Source organism: Cavia porcellus, unplaced genomic scaffold (assembly GCF_034190915.1).
Source record: "Cavia porcellus strain 051 isolate PalLab524CR breed Dunkin Hartley unplaced genomic scaffold, mCavPor4.1 scaffold_1, whole genome shotgun sequence".
Taxonomy (NCBI): Eukaryota; Metazoa; Chordata; class Mammalia; order Rodentia; family Caviidae; genus Cavia; species Cavia porcellus.
In genome coordinates this window covers 147529389-147546506 of record NW_026947484.1, presented here as the reverse complement: position 1 = coordinate 147546506, position 17118 = coordinate 147529389, and the positions used below count along the sequence as shown (strand labels likewise).

Here is a 17118-nt window from a genome sequence, read left to right as displayed (position 1 = left end):
TACTTGTGGATCAGAGCCGTCTATTCCAAAAATAACAGATTATAAATGGTAATGCCCCACAAAGAAGTATACAGTGATACCTCAGTTCACAGACTTGATTCTTTCCATGATTCTGGTCACAAACCAAACTGGATGACAACTGAATCAAATTCAATGGTTAGTGTCAATGTTGACCTTATAGGGAAATTGATTTGGTACTCATGAACAGAGGTACCACATTATTTGGAATACTTTTATTACAACCAGTACTGGGATAGCCACCTCTGGGCCTTACAAGAATGATCTGTAGCTAACCTTTGTTTTGTTTTTTAAAATAAAGTTTTGCCATGTTATTCAGGCCAGCCTTAAACTATGTGTAGCCCAGGTTGTCCTCAAACTTGGTAATGATCCTCCTGCCTCAGTCACCCAAGTGTTGGGATTACAGGCATGCACCATCACACCTGGTGCTTGCCTTTAATTTTCTAGCAGTCTTAATAAAACAAAAGGCATAAAGTCACGGTGAGAGAAACATAAAGCTTAAACACTAAAAACACATAAGTTTTCCAAACAGATTAACAGTGTATTTCAAACCAATTAAGAAAGCAAAAGATTTTTATACGAAGTATTTTATTGTATGCTGGCACCAGTGTATATAAAATACCCTCGTGAAATAGAAATTCATGAAAATTCAGAGAGGTAGATGTTAAAGACTGACAAAAGTAGAAGTTTGTGTATGTTATGGCACATGTTAAGAAAGGGGAAGTTTTTGTACAGGCTTCAATTTTCTTTTTTTCTGAATAGTCACGGTTGGTTAAAAGTGGTCTGAGGAACTGAAAAGGAAAAAAAAATAAATTAGGGTAAAGTTTCAAAGAGTACAGATTTTCTTTACATTTTCATGATTATCTTCATAAATTCTTAACTTTTAAAATAAATGCCTTACATTATCTACCTATTTTTGTAAATAACAGTACATCTTGTACCAATATTCTTTGACCCAAAAATAGCTGAACTTAAGATTTTTCAGCTTTACAACAGTGTAAAAGATACATGCACTCCATATATATTTGACGAAACTACTTCAGAATGTGTTGGGATATTAAGTATGACACTGTGGAGATGCTGGGCAAGGGCAGCACACCACAGCTCCCAGTCTGCTGCATGATCACAAGGGTTAGCAACCCATACTCTACTGTGTACTGTGCTGCTAAGCTACTGGATCTGGTAAGTTAGGTGTCTTAAATGTATTTTCAACTTAATGGCCTTACTGAGATGTATCTAATCAATCTAGAAGCACCTATATTAATTTTTAAAGGATTTATTTGGAATGTAAACTTATAAATGCTTTCAATTAAATTAAGCATCTTTATCTGCATTTTTAAAAAAGGAGATACACATAACAGGGTTTTTAAGAAAGCCTAAGAAATAGGACAGAAAAGTCTGTGGTGTTGGAAACAGTAAAATCCAATATTGTCACTGGGTATGACGGCACAGTTCTATCTATAACCCAACTACTAGGGAGACTAAGGCAAGAGGATCTTAAGTTCAAGGCCAACTTGGGCAATTCAGGAAGACCCTGCCTCAAAAAGGGCAAGTGGTATAGCTCAGTGCATAGTCCTGGGCTTAATACTGAGGGCAGGGTGGATTCCAATTTTCTCTTCATTTTCATAGCTATTTTGAAATGTTTACCTGTTTCACAAATAAGACTTACATTAACTTGCTAACATTAGTGCAAAACACATTCTCTTATAATTTTCAACAAGAAAACCACGCACATTCCTTTTAAAATGAGTAACATCAAGGAGTTAGGCAACAATAACTCATGAAATAGATATAATCACCCTTCTGTATACTAGATAATTTTATATTATTCAAAAAACATATATAAGAAACAGCCTTAATGTAATTTAGTAGGAATAATAAACTAAGATTTGTGTAAATGATAGAATACAAACTATATAGCAGTTTAAATGACTGAAAATTTAACTGTGCATGTCACATACACCTGTAACCCAACTGGAAGGATAAGATATAAAAACTTCAAGCTCAAGCCTACTGGACTATGCAGAGAAATGATGTCTCAAAAACAAAACAAGAAAAAAATGAGCAAATGATCTACGGATAAACAAAACTCAAAAATAATCTAGTAGTCATTTATCCTTTACATAAAGCTTACAGTTTAAAACTATAAAATACAGTAAATATATTTAGTAAAAAGTAAAATCATTGTCATACCAACTTAAGAATAATTTATCTGAATGGAAAAGCAGAGTAAGTGTGATCTGTTTTATGTTTAAACATTAACGAAGTGTTATGGCCAGGGCTTCAGCTCAGAGACGTAAATGCCCGCTTGGCAAATGCAAGATTGTGAATTCAATCCCCAGTGCCAAAAAAAAAAAAATTTAAACATAACAAAGTAAAAAGCATTTAATCCAGACCTTTTTACTTATTTGAAAATTTGAGGTAGGAGATAACAACTTTTAAGAAGCATAAAGAAAATTACTGCTATGGGAGGAAAAAAATAAAAAAAAACATGAAAATGGTTTAACCTCACTTAAAATAACAGCAGTCAGACCAAAGTTTGTTTGGCAAGCATTCAGGAGAAAACCACTCATTCCTGGTGGAAGACCAAAGATTTATAGTGACAGTGGTTATCTAGTTTTGTTAAAATCTTAAAATGTTCATTCCATGTTGACTAATTCGAGAAATTTCTCAACAGGTGAAGTATAAATATAAATATGGACACCAAGATATATGTCTCATTGTAGCCTCAAATTTGGAAATTTAAATATTAAAGGTACAACTGTAAAAATCTTATTTATAAAGAATATTTAGGTGGGATAGAAAGAAAAACAAAAATTATATATTAGTTAAGAGATCCTACCAATTTCTCTTAGTTCACTGAAAACTTTGTACTTGTATTGTTTGATCAACTACTTTGAAGATAATATGCAATGTATGAACCGCCATTACTCTATTATTTTAAAAATTTTGTATCATTGTTTTTCTCTTTAAAAAATTTTATTTAGTAGCCAAGTATGGTGGTACAGGCCTGTAATCTGCTCTAAGGCTCATGAATTGCAGCCCAGTCTGAGTAACTTTGTATGACCTATTCCAAAATATAGACTTCAAAGGGACTAGGGCTGTAGCTCAGTGCTAAGGCTCTAGGTTCAATCCCCAGTATGGGGGCGGGGTGGGGGAGCGCAATAAATGAGATAGGATACCATTAAGGTTTTTTTTTTAAAAGGCAGAAGAATGTAGGGCCAGGCATGGTGGCAAACACCTGTAATCCCAGCACTTGGGAAAATGAGGTAGGAGGATCACTTGAGTTCAAGGCCGGCCTGAACTACATAGTGGAACTCTGTCTCAAAGAGACAAAACAAACAAAAAACAACTGCCTGAACTATGATTCTTATTTTTTAAAAAGTATTCTTAAAAATTTCCTCTTAAAAGGTAATGCATCTGTTAACAGTGGTTACCTTGAAGTGTGCCAACTGTGATTTCTTCCTTGTGTAAAAGCCTGTTGCTAAGCTGTTTTAAAGATAGCCATATAATTTTAAAAAGCAGTTTTATATAGACACCAATGTAGATTCTTACATTCCTGTGAATCAGCCAGTCCCTCAAAACTGAGTATTAATGTAAAACCAAAGCTTGTGGTATTCAGATTGAAGTTTTTGAGAAGCATTTTTAATACCCAAATACTGTTTCCTTAGATCAAATGGTTGTGAGTCATAATATCCACAAAATGTTCCTTATACTACTGGGATTAATACCCAATATTTTACTTTGAAATCTGGGTGCTTATCCCAGTTATAAACTTGACCAAATCATTTGAACATTTCTTTGTAGGCTCCTGTGACATGAAGCTATTAATAAGGAGCTCAGGCTTCTTAACAATACTTTAAGACAAATGAAAATATATCACTTTGTAAAGTGAATACAACAGGAACTGAGGTTTAAAAAGAATAAACTATAACCATGAAATTTCTGAAAACACCCATGAAAAAATGCGTATTTGCCAGAATCAAGGAAATAAATACATTGATAGATATGAAGGTGCTAGATTATTAAAAAGATTATTTCTTTGCCAGGCAGGATGGCACACATCCAGCACTCATGAGACTGAGGCATGAGGATAGCAGAGTTCAAGGTCAGTTTGAGATAGATAAATACACATACATATATATAGACATGTGTGTGTGTGTGTGTATAATACATATTTATTTTAAGGCTAGCTAACTACAGCTGACCCTGTCCACAGAAAAAGAAAAAAAACTTTACTTGTCTAAGTGTTTAAAAATATTCTGCCATCTTTTAGCAATTTTGTGTTGTGTTTACTGGGACCATGTTGTACTTAAGAGACTTCCTGGATACTTGCATCTACAAAGCTTACTTAGGGAGGGTACATCTATGTAACGAGGTATTTTAGGAAGCAGTCTCCTGGACTTTTCAAGTCATAATGTTAGTAAAGGGTATGTGTCATATGCAAAATCTTTTTAAAGCACTATTAGTTTGCTTCATACTTCAGTACTAATGAGTCACACTCTAAATACAAAGGATTAAATAAGCATCTTTGAATCATTCAAAGCACATTTTTGGGTCACATGTCTTTTTGGACAAGTAAGACTGTGCACACCTGGTATATGATCTGAAAAATACCAATTAATGCATAGAAACATGCTTTAATGAAACTTTTTTAGTCCTCTCAAGTACAGTCCACTCTTTGCCACCAAAAAGTTGTGTTTCTCATGTTTTATTGTTGCCCAAAATATTAGAATAAAAAGGAAAACTTCTTACTCCTCACTCCAAATGCTGAATATCAAGCTTATTCAGATATCCCTTGGCTTTATATTTCTCAATTTTTTTGCTATATTATCCCACAGCGGGTTTCTATTACAGCAGCAACATCAAAATTAACCCAAATCAATTGGTAGTGCCTTAAAAATCATCTCAATAAGCACTGAACAACACATGGCAGCACTGTTCTTTAGTAGCTTCCTTATTCCCATTATTTAACTGTCTTTGTGGTGACAAACAATTGATTCACAACTACTGAATCAATGATTTTCATCAATCCTTACTCTCCCTTAAGACTGGCAATTTGGAGTACCAAACAAAGGCATAGAATGATCTTGTAACTGCTGCAAATAGAGATGTGAGTGGTTAGTCCTGCTATTATTACTTCTTTTAGTTAAACTTACCTCCCAAAAATTCAGTTTACTACAAAAAGGAACAGACTTTCTGCGGTCTGAAGGGATTTGTACTTGAGGATACTCCTGTCAGGAGAGGATCATGCTGAGCATTCTGCAGGCAAAACTGTTTCAAGTCTGCAGCTGCCTGGGAAACCTACACATAACAGAAAGGAGGAAATACCAGTTGGTAAGGTTCTTAATGGTTTTCTTAAATCCCTGGAAAAACTTGAAATAAATAGCACATCTCTTACCTCAAGAATGCATCATATGCTAATTAAAGACTAACATTCATATACTGGCTCTTAAAACATTGCTTGTAAGTAAGACATTTAATGTTTTATTAGAAGCATTATTTACAAAATAGCACATCTTGTTTATTTATTAATTACAGGCTGTTTAGGTGCAAGCTCACAGGTACCTAATATGTTTTATTAAAAAGTCTATGGTATTAGAAGTTAGAAAAAAGGAACATTAACATTCTAGCAAACTACTTTAAAGCACTACTACTAAAAAAAAAAAATGATACTGTGAGAGAAATGAATGGAAGTTGAGGAAAACAAGAAAAATATTTTATTCATAGTATTAGCTATCCCAAAGGAGGTACAATAATGTCCAAATACTTAGGTCTGTAACTTTTGAAAAAGATAATAGCTTTACAAACGTGCTCCAAAAGGAAAAACCTGCAGATTATAGCTGCATTCCAGATTTATATAAGAAATTTATCATCCTAAAATGAACCTTAATTCTTCTGGAGTCTGTTTGGCTTAAACACTAGTCCAGGGTAATGAGTCCCATAGCTTTATTGCTTCTGTAGGTACCTGCATTTTACATCTTTGTACAGAGTACTTTCACAAATGACTACACTCTTACCTTAAGCTCCTAAAAAGCAACTGTAACTAAAGCAGAGAATGGTCAGTATCAGTTATCACAATGTGTAGTACAGTACAGTACAGTACAGTACTTGGTTTCATTTATGTTAACCAGAAGTAAGCATACAAAACAGTACCTGTTAATTTTGTTTAAAATGTACCCAGGCTGGAGGAAAGTTAGCCTCTTTAATAAATGGTACTGGAAAAACTGGCTTTCCACATGTTGAAGACTAGAACCATGCACTAAAGTCAAAATGGATCAAAGATCTAAATATTAAAACAGAAACACTATATGTACTGAAAGAGAAAACAGGCAGAAATCTTGAAGACATAGGGTTAGGCAGCAACTTTCCAGACAGCTAGAGAAATAGAACAAAAAAAATCAACAAATAGGATCTTACTTTATTGAGAAGCTTTTGCACAACAAAAGAAATCACCAACAGTGAGAAAACAACCCACAGAGTGGAAAAAATAGCCAATTATCCCTCAAACAATTTTTTTTTTATCTAGAGCATATAAAAAATTGAAAACAATCAGACTTCCCAAATTCAAAGACCCTATCCAGAGATGAATATGCACTTCTCAGATTAAGAAATACAAGTGGCAAATAAACACATGAAAAAATGTGCAACATCATTGGTTATTCAAGAGATGCAAATTAAAACAACACCGAGATTCCATCTCACCCCAGAAAGAATGGCTAGCATCAAAAAAAATCAACTAATAACAAATGCTAGAGGGGATGCAGGAAAAGGAAAATACCAACACTGGTGGGAATGTAGACTGGTGTAACCACTGTGGAAATCAGTGTGCAGATTTCTTTAAAAACTAGAATTAAGTTCCCATTCAAACTGGCTGTCCCCCTTCTGGATATCTTCCCAGACGAATTAAAAACATCATACCACTATGATTATTGCACCAGGTTCATAGCAACATAATTTGTAATAGCTAAATCTTAGATGTAACCTAGATGCCCAACAACCGAGAAATGGATAAAAAAAGATGTGGTTTTTTTTTTATATAATGAAGTACTACTCAGCCATAAAGATAAACTTGAAACTTTTTAAAGATAAATGGATGTAATGTGAGACCTTACTGGTAAGTGAAATTAATCACACCAGTATGTATAATCATCATATTATCTCACTAGGGTAAAAAATGAACAAACAAGATGTGCACATTAGGGAGAAACTATTCAAAAGAAAAGACAGAGATGGGGGACAAGAGAAAGGAAGAAATGGAAAAGGAAAAAATACATGTATACACAAGATAATTATACACCTAGATTCTTTTAGTTCCTTGAGAAGAATGTTTTGTGTAATGTTAGGACAAGATATGCCTATATCTCATACTCTGAACAACTACAAATACATAATGTATCAACTACTTTAATGATCCAACCTGTTTTGAAACTTTCATTGTTTACCTTTCTTTTTTTTTTCCTCTTTTACTTCTTTAAAATAAAAAAATTGTAGGCAGTGTCCAATATAACTGCTTTTCACGTATTTTTCAAGCACCATTATGTGCCAGATGTACTTCCATCACTAACACTAAGACAAGTTGTGGACTTGACAGTTGAGGAAAAAAGACTGCAGTTAAAAAAGTGATTTTCTAAATGGTAACTGAATGGCTACCTGAGGAAGACGTCTGCACTGACATTTAAGCTGAGTGCTCAGTAACTGATAAAACCAAATCACCATTAGAGAAAAACAGTATTTCAAACAGTTCGGGAAACTTGAGACAGATCCAAACTGGACAAGCTACTAGCCCCCGAGACATGATGATAATCACTAACCAGGAAGCTAAAAATGTAAGTCTGGCATAAAAGTTCCCCTTTCACTCTCAAAAAGTACCCTGACTTACCTACAGAAGGGTTCACTGAGCACTTGTGATAATTTCTGTCAAGTGCATTCAGATATAAAGGTTTAAACATTGTATGCTTGTGCTAAGTTTTAAAATGTCACCAAAAAGCACCTAGCACAAAAGCACAGATAAAATAATGCACACTGTGAAGTGGAACCCAATCACATTTAGTAGTATGTCTACAGAAAACATTTAAAATCCCAAGTCTCCTTGCCACAGCTCTAACAGGCACAAAATGAGAAGCCCAAATTCGAATCATTTGTAGCGTTTTTTTGTTTTTCTGTTTTTTGTTTTTGTTTTTAGTAGTCCTAAGTAGCCTACAGGAGAAATAAGAGCAGACAACAGGGTTAAGACTGGGCAGTTGGGAACACAGCAACTAGGGTTTTGAAGGTGAAGCTCTTCCAGTATGTACTTGTACTTTAGTTTGACGACATCTCATTTCTTTTGGCAACAAGGGCTAAGAGCTACCACTTTTACAGCTGCTTTCACTACCCTTTTCTTGTTTCTCTAGCCCTCCCCGCCCCACTTTCCTGGCACGCATAAATGAAAACTTAACAGTTAAGAAATAAATGGTTTCAACTTTATCATGATTTTTTAAATGAACGCTTGGAAGAGCATTTGAATGTTAAGTTGTCAGTCAATATAGACAAAAGGCTTTTTCCTCAAAAGTAAATATCCCAAGACATAGGCAATGCTAATAACCAAATCCAAAGTAAGAGAGACCAGTAATGGCCCATCCTAATCACTGTTAAGCAAGTGAATCACCAGCTATCCCCCAAGGTCAGTACCAACCAAGTAAACAACGCTCCAAAAAAATGAAATGAATGCTTTGTTCAAGGCTGTATGAGGTAAGAGTGGTAAGCTGACACTCCAGGAACTTTTAGCAAAATACATGTTTCTTTTTTATGCATAACTTAAATTATGTGAGAATTCACTTCATCTGTAATACGTCTTTAATTCTTTTAGGAAGATATCTGGAAGAGGGACAAGTTAGGTAGAATTTCTAGTTTTAGTTTTTTGAGCAATCTCCACAATGATTTCCAGTAACTGGACTGGTTCACTTTCCCATCAACAATGCAGAAGGGCAGCCTCACAACCAGCACTTATTATTTTGTTATTTGATTTCTTAATGACGGCTATTCTTTCTAGAGTAAGATGGAAACTTAGTATTGATTTAATTTTCAGTCCTTAAAATAATGCGTGGTTTCTCTTAAGAAATCCAAAAATATTTGGAGCAAAATAAAAGATAATCAGCAGTAAGATCTTTCTCAAATGTGAATTAAGTCGAGAAGAAGAGACAAGGCACGAAAACAGTACGAAACGTGTCACGTACAAGCACCAACTCCCACAAGGAGTATCATCATAATGCACCGCACTGTAAAAAATAAATAAAAACCATTCATTCCATGTTAGGAGGGAGGATCTGGAGGCCATCTACTACTAATGGGAGTAACTCTGGTAAAGATTTAAAATCAAGAAAGAAGTCTGTTCCAAATCAAGTATCAGAAGTCGGAAAACACCCAGTGCAGTGCCGAGCAGAGGCGAGGCTGGCAAATGAGGGAGGGAGGGAGAGGGAAGGAAAAAGAGAGGGGGAGGGGAGGCGCGGGGCCGCGGCCGCAGGACAGGCCGACAAGTGGCGCAGAGGCGGGCGGGCGGAGCCCCGGACTGCCCGCCGCCCTTCAGCACTCGAGCCGGCCCGCGGCGGAAAGCTCGGGGCGGAAGGGAGGGCTCGCCACCCCCCCCCACACACACACACGGGCCGACTGGCTCGGCCGCTTGTTTAACGCTGGCCGCTCCCCGATGGCCACCGCGAAGCCCGAGTCGCCGCAGTCCCGCCCGCCGCCTCCCTGCCATGCCCTCCCCCGCGGCCGCCCGCTCACCTTCACGCGGTTGAGCCCGGCCTCCAGCCGGAGCTGCTGAACCACTTTCTTCATAGCGGCGACGCTGGAAGAGCCAGACATAGTACACGCGCAAGGGCCGGCCGACTCGAGGGCCAGAGGCAGCGGGACAACAGTGCTAGGCGAGATGGCGAGGGAGCGCGCGACGGGGGTGGGACGCAAAACTTTGTCTCTTAAGTTTCCGGTTCTAGGCTCGCAGACACCGCCCTCGGTGCGCATGCGCACCGCAGCTGTTGGCCCGGTCCCGCCCCGCCCCGCCCCATCGGAGCGCGAGCCTGGGAGGGGGCGGAGCGGGAGCCGCGGTCGGTGGGCGCGGCGGCGGTGGCGGTGGTGGAGGCAGCAGTGGCAGCGGGCGGAAGCGAGCCGAGGCCCGGCTTCCCTTGTTTCCCCTCGGGAGAAGCTGGTCTAGGGAGAGGTAAGAAAGCGTGGTTAACCGCCAAGACCCGAGGGGGCCCTTGAAGAGGACCGGTGAGGGAGCTCAGGCGTTTGAGGAGCTCCTGAAAGCCACGGTGGCGCACGATGGCGGAGGTCCTGGTTTGCCTCACAGAGTTTGCGGCAGGGTGGAGGGAGACAAGGGGGAGCGGCCAGCCGAGGTGTGGGAGACGGGGTACCTGGCTCGAGTGCTCCTCCGCGCCCGCCCCAGTCGTGGGGCCTGTTGTTCGACGGGCGTCGTCACCCACTACTTCGCCACCAGACCCGAGGCGGGAAGGGCGGCGGGGCCCTGAGACCGACGAGGCGACCGGGCGCGGGCGCGGGGCCACCAGAGAAGAGCGTCGGAGAGTGGGCTTCACCCATTACTCTGGAAGTTCGGGTGCTGCTCAGAGATCACACTTGTCTGATACTCATTTCGCTTTTGTATCTGTAAAAATAAACCTTTTTGTGTTCCGGGGAAGTTTGCTCTTTGTCATTTCAATTATAATTAATTAATTTGCCTCCTGCTTGAAGTTGAACCCCACAAGAGTCCGTAGGAAAGGGGGAGCTAACCAAAATAGGCTCAGCTAACCTGTTTTTACCCTAGAAAGTGCATGTGTTAAGTCATAGGGCTCCAGATATTTTCTGTTTCTGTTTAGGGTAACCCATCCTCAAATACACTGATGTTTTCTGTAAGCATAAGTAGTTTTCATCACGAGTGCAGTTAAACTTTTTCTCAATTGTTCTGGACAACAAAAACTACTAAACACTTGGTACCAGTTCACAAAATATACAGTGTAAATGTCCTGTTTTACTTACACAGTGACAGGTTAAAAACTAGTTATGAATTTGATTTTAATAACCTCATCCTATTTCCTCATTTCATAATAAAATAATAAAGCTTATTTCTTATAATTGTTACTGGGAATGAAATGAAATACATGTTTAAAAAATGAGAGGTATGGCTATCGTTTTTTCCCCACTAATTGGAATTTTTTTATTTTAACTAAAACCTTATACTTTAAAGAATTGTAGGATTAAACACTTACCTTTATTCAGAGAATGGTCCATTTTTCATTAGTATGGACTATGAACTACAAAGTTAGTTTGGACATTATTTCAGGTACAATAATATGACTCAGTCCTATGAGGAAGAAAGTTAAGAAATAAAATTATATTGCTTTAGGTTTAAACAATCTCAAAAACTTCATAGTATATTTTTAAGCTATTGTAGGAAATCACAAGGTGGATTGCTGTCTCAAACACCAGAAAACAGTTTTTGTGTCTAGTAAAGATTTTATTTGGGTTGAGAAAAAAGAAGAAATACACTGAATTCACTTTAAGTTCAGTTGTATCTGAAGAAATGAAAAGTAAGTATTTCTCATGACCTGTTGCTATCTGCTAAACAACCATTCACAGTGATCTAAAATATTTCAAAAGTCTTACCAGCCTTGAAACCGAAATTTATATTTTACTAAAATATAAATTTTAGTAGGGTTAAAGGGCTGTAGGGCTAAAGATAGACCCTATTGTAAAAAGTTTGTCACCAAGAGATTCCTTAGAATAGTGAATGGCAAGAAGGCAACCAAAAAGCTCATGGTTTTTCAGCAGAGCATTGTCAATTTAAATTTACCTGGGATCATCACTTTGTTAGTGCCTGTCTTAGTTACTTTTCTTTCATTGCTAAGAAAAAATATTCAGTGCCCAAAATTAGGGAAAGAGAGGTTTATTTTACTTCGAGTTTGTGGAGATTTCAGTTCATAATCAGTTGACTCTAAGGCAGGGTGGCATGGCAGAAGGGCAACAATTCATGGCAGGGGATGATTGCAAAAGCAACAAGACCAGAAAAAGGAGCAACAAACGTTTTTTTCCTTATATTGTGTGCAGGCTACTGACCCTAGCATGGGTGTAGCACTCATACCCCCAATCCCAGCACAAGACAATGAACCAATCACAAACTAGATTCAGCTGCCTCTGAAAAAGCCCACCTTCGTTATCTGATGAAACTTTTGGGGGACATCCAGACACATAGCAGTACCCTAAATTCTTTAATTCACTAGTTAAAACTCAATATGTTACTTTTTAGAATTCACATGCCTTCCTTTATATTTTAAAAGCAGTTAACTTTTTAAGATTCACATGCCTTTGTATTTTAAAAGCAATTCTCTTTAAGGGACATTGCACAATTGTGAATCTCAAGGAACTTACATTCAGTTTTTATGGAAGCTTAAAATTGATGTTTGGAGAGAATGACTTGTCGATGGTTGTATGGCTAATTTGTGGCAGAGAAAATACTAGAAAAGTTAGAACTCTTGATTACCCTGTTCATTCATACATTCATACCCTGTACATTCATAGGGAATGTATTCCTTTCAGTGGGACCGTACAAATGTTGGAGTAATAGTTTTTCTAATTGAATATGGAACTACAGTGAAACTTAATTCTTAAAAAAAAAGCCAAGCTGGGTACATGCCTTAATCCCAGCAGTTAGGATGCTGAGGAGGATCACTGAGAGTTCAAGTGGAGCCTGAGCTACATAGACTGTCTTAAAAAAAAAAAAAGCAAAAGAATTTAGAATTTAAGATATCTTAACAAAGTGGGTTAGAAGACTTTATTTTTAGCTTAATGTCTGTGGGTGACCCACTTCCAGTGAATCAGGTATCATTACTTTTTATTTTTTAAGTTTACATTTTTTTCTTTTATTATCACTTCATGTTATAGTTTAGATCTTTAAATGTTTACCAAAACTCCCATGTGCTAAACACTTGCTTATCAGCCTGCAGGGTTTTTTGGGAGGCGAAACATTTAGATGGTACAGCTTAGTAGAAATCAGGTTATCAGGAGCATATCCTCAAAGGGAGTATTATTAGAACCCCAACCTCTTTTTTTTTTTTTTTTAATTGGTACGGGGATCAAACTTAACAACCACGCACTTGCAAGGCAGGCACTCATGCTGCTGAGCTAAATCCCCAGGCCCCCCAACCTCTCTTTCATTTCCTATCCCCACCATGAGGTGTGCATCTCCTGTACAGGAAGCTTCTACCATGGTATGCTGTACCACCACAGACCCAAGGTGACAGGTCCAAAGACTGGACCGAAACCTCTGAAACAGCCAAAAAAAAAAAAATCTTTCATTGCTAACAGTTCAGTAGTTACAATTTGGGTCCAAATTATACAAACTGTTTTAGAAATTATAGAAACTGTTTTATCTTGTTGCTTTTGAAAGGCAAGGCAAAGTGAAGGAGAAAAAAAAATGTTCTTATAAATCCATGCTTTGCTTTCATTGTGTATTGTTGGCTAATACAGTCAGGAAAAATGAAACTTTATTGTATTTAACTTTAAATATATTTGAAGTAGAATTACTTTCAGTCTTACTTTCTATTTTTTGGCATATAAATTTGAAATACTGGGGCTGAGGATTTAGCTCAGCGGCATAAGCACCTGCCTTGCAAGCAGGCAGTCGTGAGTTCGATTCCCAGTACCGATAAAAAGGAAAAAGACCAAAAAAAAAAAAAAATTGAAATACCAACTAGATTCTCTGTAACTAGACATTCAGATACTATTTAGAAAATGCATCTTTGTAATGTGCATCTTAACTCATGTTTTAGAATGAGTAAAAATACACCTCTATTCCTTCAAAAGCTTAAATTCTTATAGTTGGGTGAAGTTTGCTAAAAATGTCCTGTTACTATTTTATGATTATGAAAACTATGCTTCCTGGAAAGATCTCAAATGGCTATATGAAAAGTCTATAATTCCTCTTCTAACATAAATTCTAATTGTGTATCATTCTTTTACTCTCAGTGAGATCCCACTTATTCTTAAATTACCCCTACAAATCTTGAGAAAATATTGAAACAAGATAAGGTAGCCATTTTATTTATATTAGGACCTGTGTGGGAAATAGACTTCAGTCCTGTAAGTATAAGGACTGCCCACAGGCATTTCTTTACGTAAACATGTAATCTTTTAAAATGGATTAGAATTTTATTTATAGGTTAACCATGAACTAGCTAATGTAAAACAGGATATAAATGTAACCTGAGTTTGTCCTGATGAAGTAAACCTCATGCCCTGATGATGAATCAGAAATTATTTTAAATTAAGATGTGTGCTTATATCAACTCCCCAAGATAAATATAATCATGTACTGCAAACATACTAATAAAAAATAAACAATAAAAGACTCAAATTATGTCAAGAAGTGCTCTCATCATCTTGCAAGAGGTTGGCCATATTGTGATTTCTTTCCCCAACATAAATCTATCCTAAATACTTTCATTCTTTAAGCAATCAAATAATCAAAGAATTTTATAGATGCAAAGGACATTAACATCTAAATCACTTTCTTGACATAATAAACTAACACAAAGCAATGAATGGTTTTATAGGTTTCATAAAATTAGGCTACATTTTTGGCTCCCAATTCACTTGATTTTTGTCTAGGTGTTATAAATAATACCATAGTCCAGTAACAAAGAATAGGGTGCTAGGACCCCTCATCCCAAACAATAAATTGAAGAGGCAGGATATTGGGACACACAAAAGCTGGCTATACCTAGAAGACACTGCTAAAAAGTAGTTATTTGGTAACAAAGTCTTAATGCTATTTAAAGCTGCCTAACATAAGCAAATAACAAGCATCACAGAAAACAAATTTTAAAAATAGAAAATGAAAAGACATGGAAGCAAGATGCAACCCCATACCTTCAGTTTGCCAAAAATAAATCCAAGCAGCATTGAGGTGGAAGAAATCAAAGGTGCCCCGGTAAACTTTGTAAAATGGTAGCAATGGAAGCAACAAAGCAGATGAGTGACTCTCTAGGAAAAAAATAATAATTACACAATAACTAAAGAAATGGTGGTCATAATGAAGGACCTGGTAAGTATAAGTCAAGAAAATGTAGTGTAGGAAAGTGATGGAAACCATCAATGTCCAACATAGGAAAAAATTGGATTCCATAAAACAGGTTCAAACAGATATCCAGATTACAAGTTCTATTGAAAGTATACACCATAGAATCAACCAATATGAAGAAAATATCAAGTCTAGAACATAAGTTTGTAGTTAGTGACCACCAAATGAGAGACTTCTTAAGAATAACAGGAGATTATGGAAAATCAATGCAACAGCTGCTAGATGAGGCAAAGAATACTAATATTAATCTGAATCAAGAATGAGAAGATAGCACAAAAGACATAAAAAACCTGTTCACAGAAGTAATAGCAGAAAACTTTCCAAGGATGAAAAAGAACTTGACATATAGATAGTGAAGTCTATAGAATAGTTGACCATGATCGGAAAAAACCTACACCCCAGAGGACTCCATAAATTCAATGCAAGAAAAGCATATTAAAGCTGTTAGAAAAAAAGAAACATTACCCTTAAAGGGATGCCCATTGGAATCAAAATAGACTTCTCAGCGCAAACCCTTAAAGAGAGCTTGAAGTGAATTATATGTATTAAACCCTAAAAGAAAACAAATTCCAACCCAGATTGCAATCGCCTGAAGAATTATCTGTCACAATTGATAGACAAGTAAGATACTTCCATGATAAAGAACACCTGGAAAAATTTATGACCACCAAGCCACCACTTTAAAATGTTTTGCAAAATATGCTAGAAAAAGGCAGCAGTTCCATGAGTCTCAATAGAATAAATCCACTAGGCAAGGCAAATAATTGAACAGGGGAAAGGGAACCACCAACAGGGAAAATAATATGACAAGAGTAAATCAATTTAAATATCAGTTATAACTGTGAGAGTAAGTTTTCTCAATTCACCAGTCGAAACAGATTGGCAGAATGGATTAAGGAACAAAACCCAGCAATATGCTGCATAAAAGAAACAACTCAAAAAGAAAATCGTAGACTAAAATTCAAAGGATTGAAAACAATATTCCATGTGACAGGAAACCCCCCCCCCAAAAAAAACAAGGGTATGTATTCTATTTGTAGAAAAGGGTATTTCAAGCCAAGATTGATCAGAAGTGACAATGTCACTACATAATAGTTAAAGGAATGTCAAGTAGAAAGAGATAACAATCATAAATATAACAATCATAAATAAAAAATCAGCAGTACCGGACACCTCACTATGAAAAACAACATTAATGAATATGAAAAGTCACGTAAGCACAAATACAGTTGGAATGGAATGGAATACCTCACTCTCACAAACAGATAAATCAACTATCACAAAAATTAACAAAATCAGAACTGAACCAAATCTTTGAACAAATAGACTTAGTAGATATCTACAGTGTTCTACCCCTCACAAAAAGAATATACACTCTCCTCAGCACAAGGAATTTTTCTCCAAAATACGCAACATTCTAGCTCATAGAATGTACTTAACTAAAGCTAAATAAATTGAAGTTATTCTATAGATATCAGAGCATAGTAGAGTGAAATTGGAACTCAATGGCAAAAGAAGTCATGAAAACTACATTATGGAAATAATATGACGGCTTTAATTTCACAGATGAAATTAAAGAAAGTAGTCTCGACAGTTAAGTGATAGCATACTGGAACTTATGGGATCAATGGGATGCAATGAAAGCACTTCTTAAGGGAAATTTGTAGCAGTAAATTGTCACATGAGAAAAACAGAGTGTGCTCAAATAAATAGCCTAATGTTGAACCTCAACTTCTAGACAAAGAAGAGTAAGTTAAGCCCAAAGCACATGTAAAGAAGGAAATTATAAAGATCAGAGCAGAAATTAATGCACTTGATAGTGAGGAAACAATAAAAAGAATCAATGGTCAAACAGTTTGTTCTTCAAAAAATTAAATAAAACAGACAAACCCTTAGTTAACCTTATCAAAAAAGGAGAGAAAAGGCTCAAATCCATGCAGTTAGGAATGAAAAGGATGAAATCACAACAGATCATGCAGAAACCCAGCATA

At 36.8% G+C, this 17118-nt stretch overlaps 1 protein-coding gene across 1 annotated transcript; it reads right to left on the bottom strand.

Annotated features, from left to right (window-relative positions):
• Positions 1 to 589: 589 nt before the first annotated feature.
• On the bottom strand, positions 590 to 9993 carry Gng5 (G protein subunit gamma 5). The gene is made up of 3 exons (XM_063257583.1): positions 9781 to 9993; positions 5178 to 5322; positions 590 to 809 (listed from the first exon to the last, which is right to left on the bottom strand). The coding sequence occupies exons 1-2, from the start codon at positions 9859 to 9861 to the stop codon at positions 5197 to 5199; spliced, it is 207 nt and encodes a 68-aa protein (XP_063113653.1). The 5' UTR covers positions 9862 to 9993; the 3' UTR covers positions 590 to 809; positions 5178 to 5196.
• Positions 9994 to 17118: the final 7125 nt, after the last annotated feature.

Coding starts and splice junctions, on each gene's coding strand:
- Gng5 (XM_063257583.1), bottom strand. CDS start 9,861: ATGTCTGGCTCTTCCAGCGTCGCCGCTATGAAGAAAGTGGTTCAGCAG. Junction 5,323..9,780: donor CCGGGCTCAACCGCGTGAAG/GTGAGCGGGCGG, acceptor TGTTATGTGTAG/GTTTCCCAGGCAGCTGCAGA.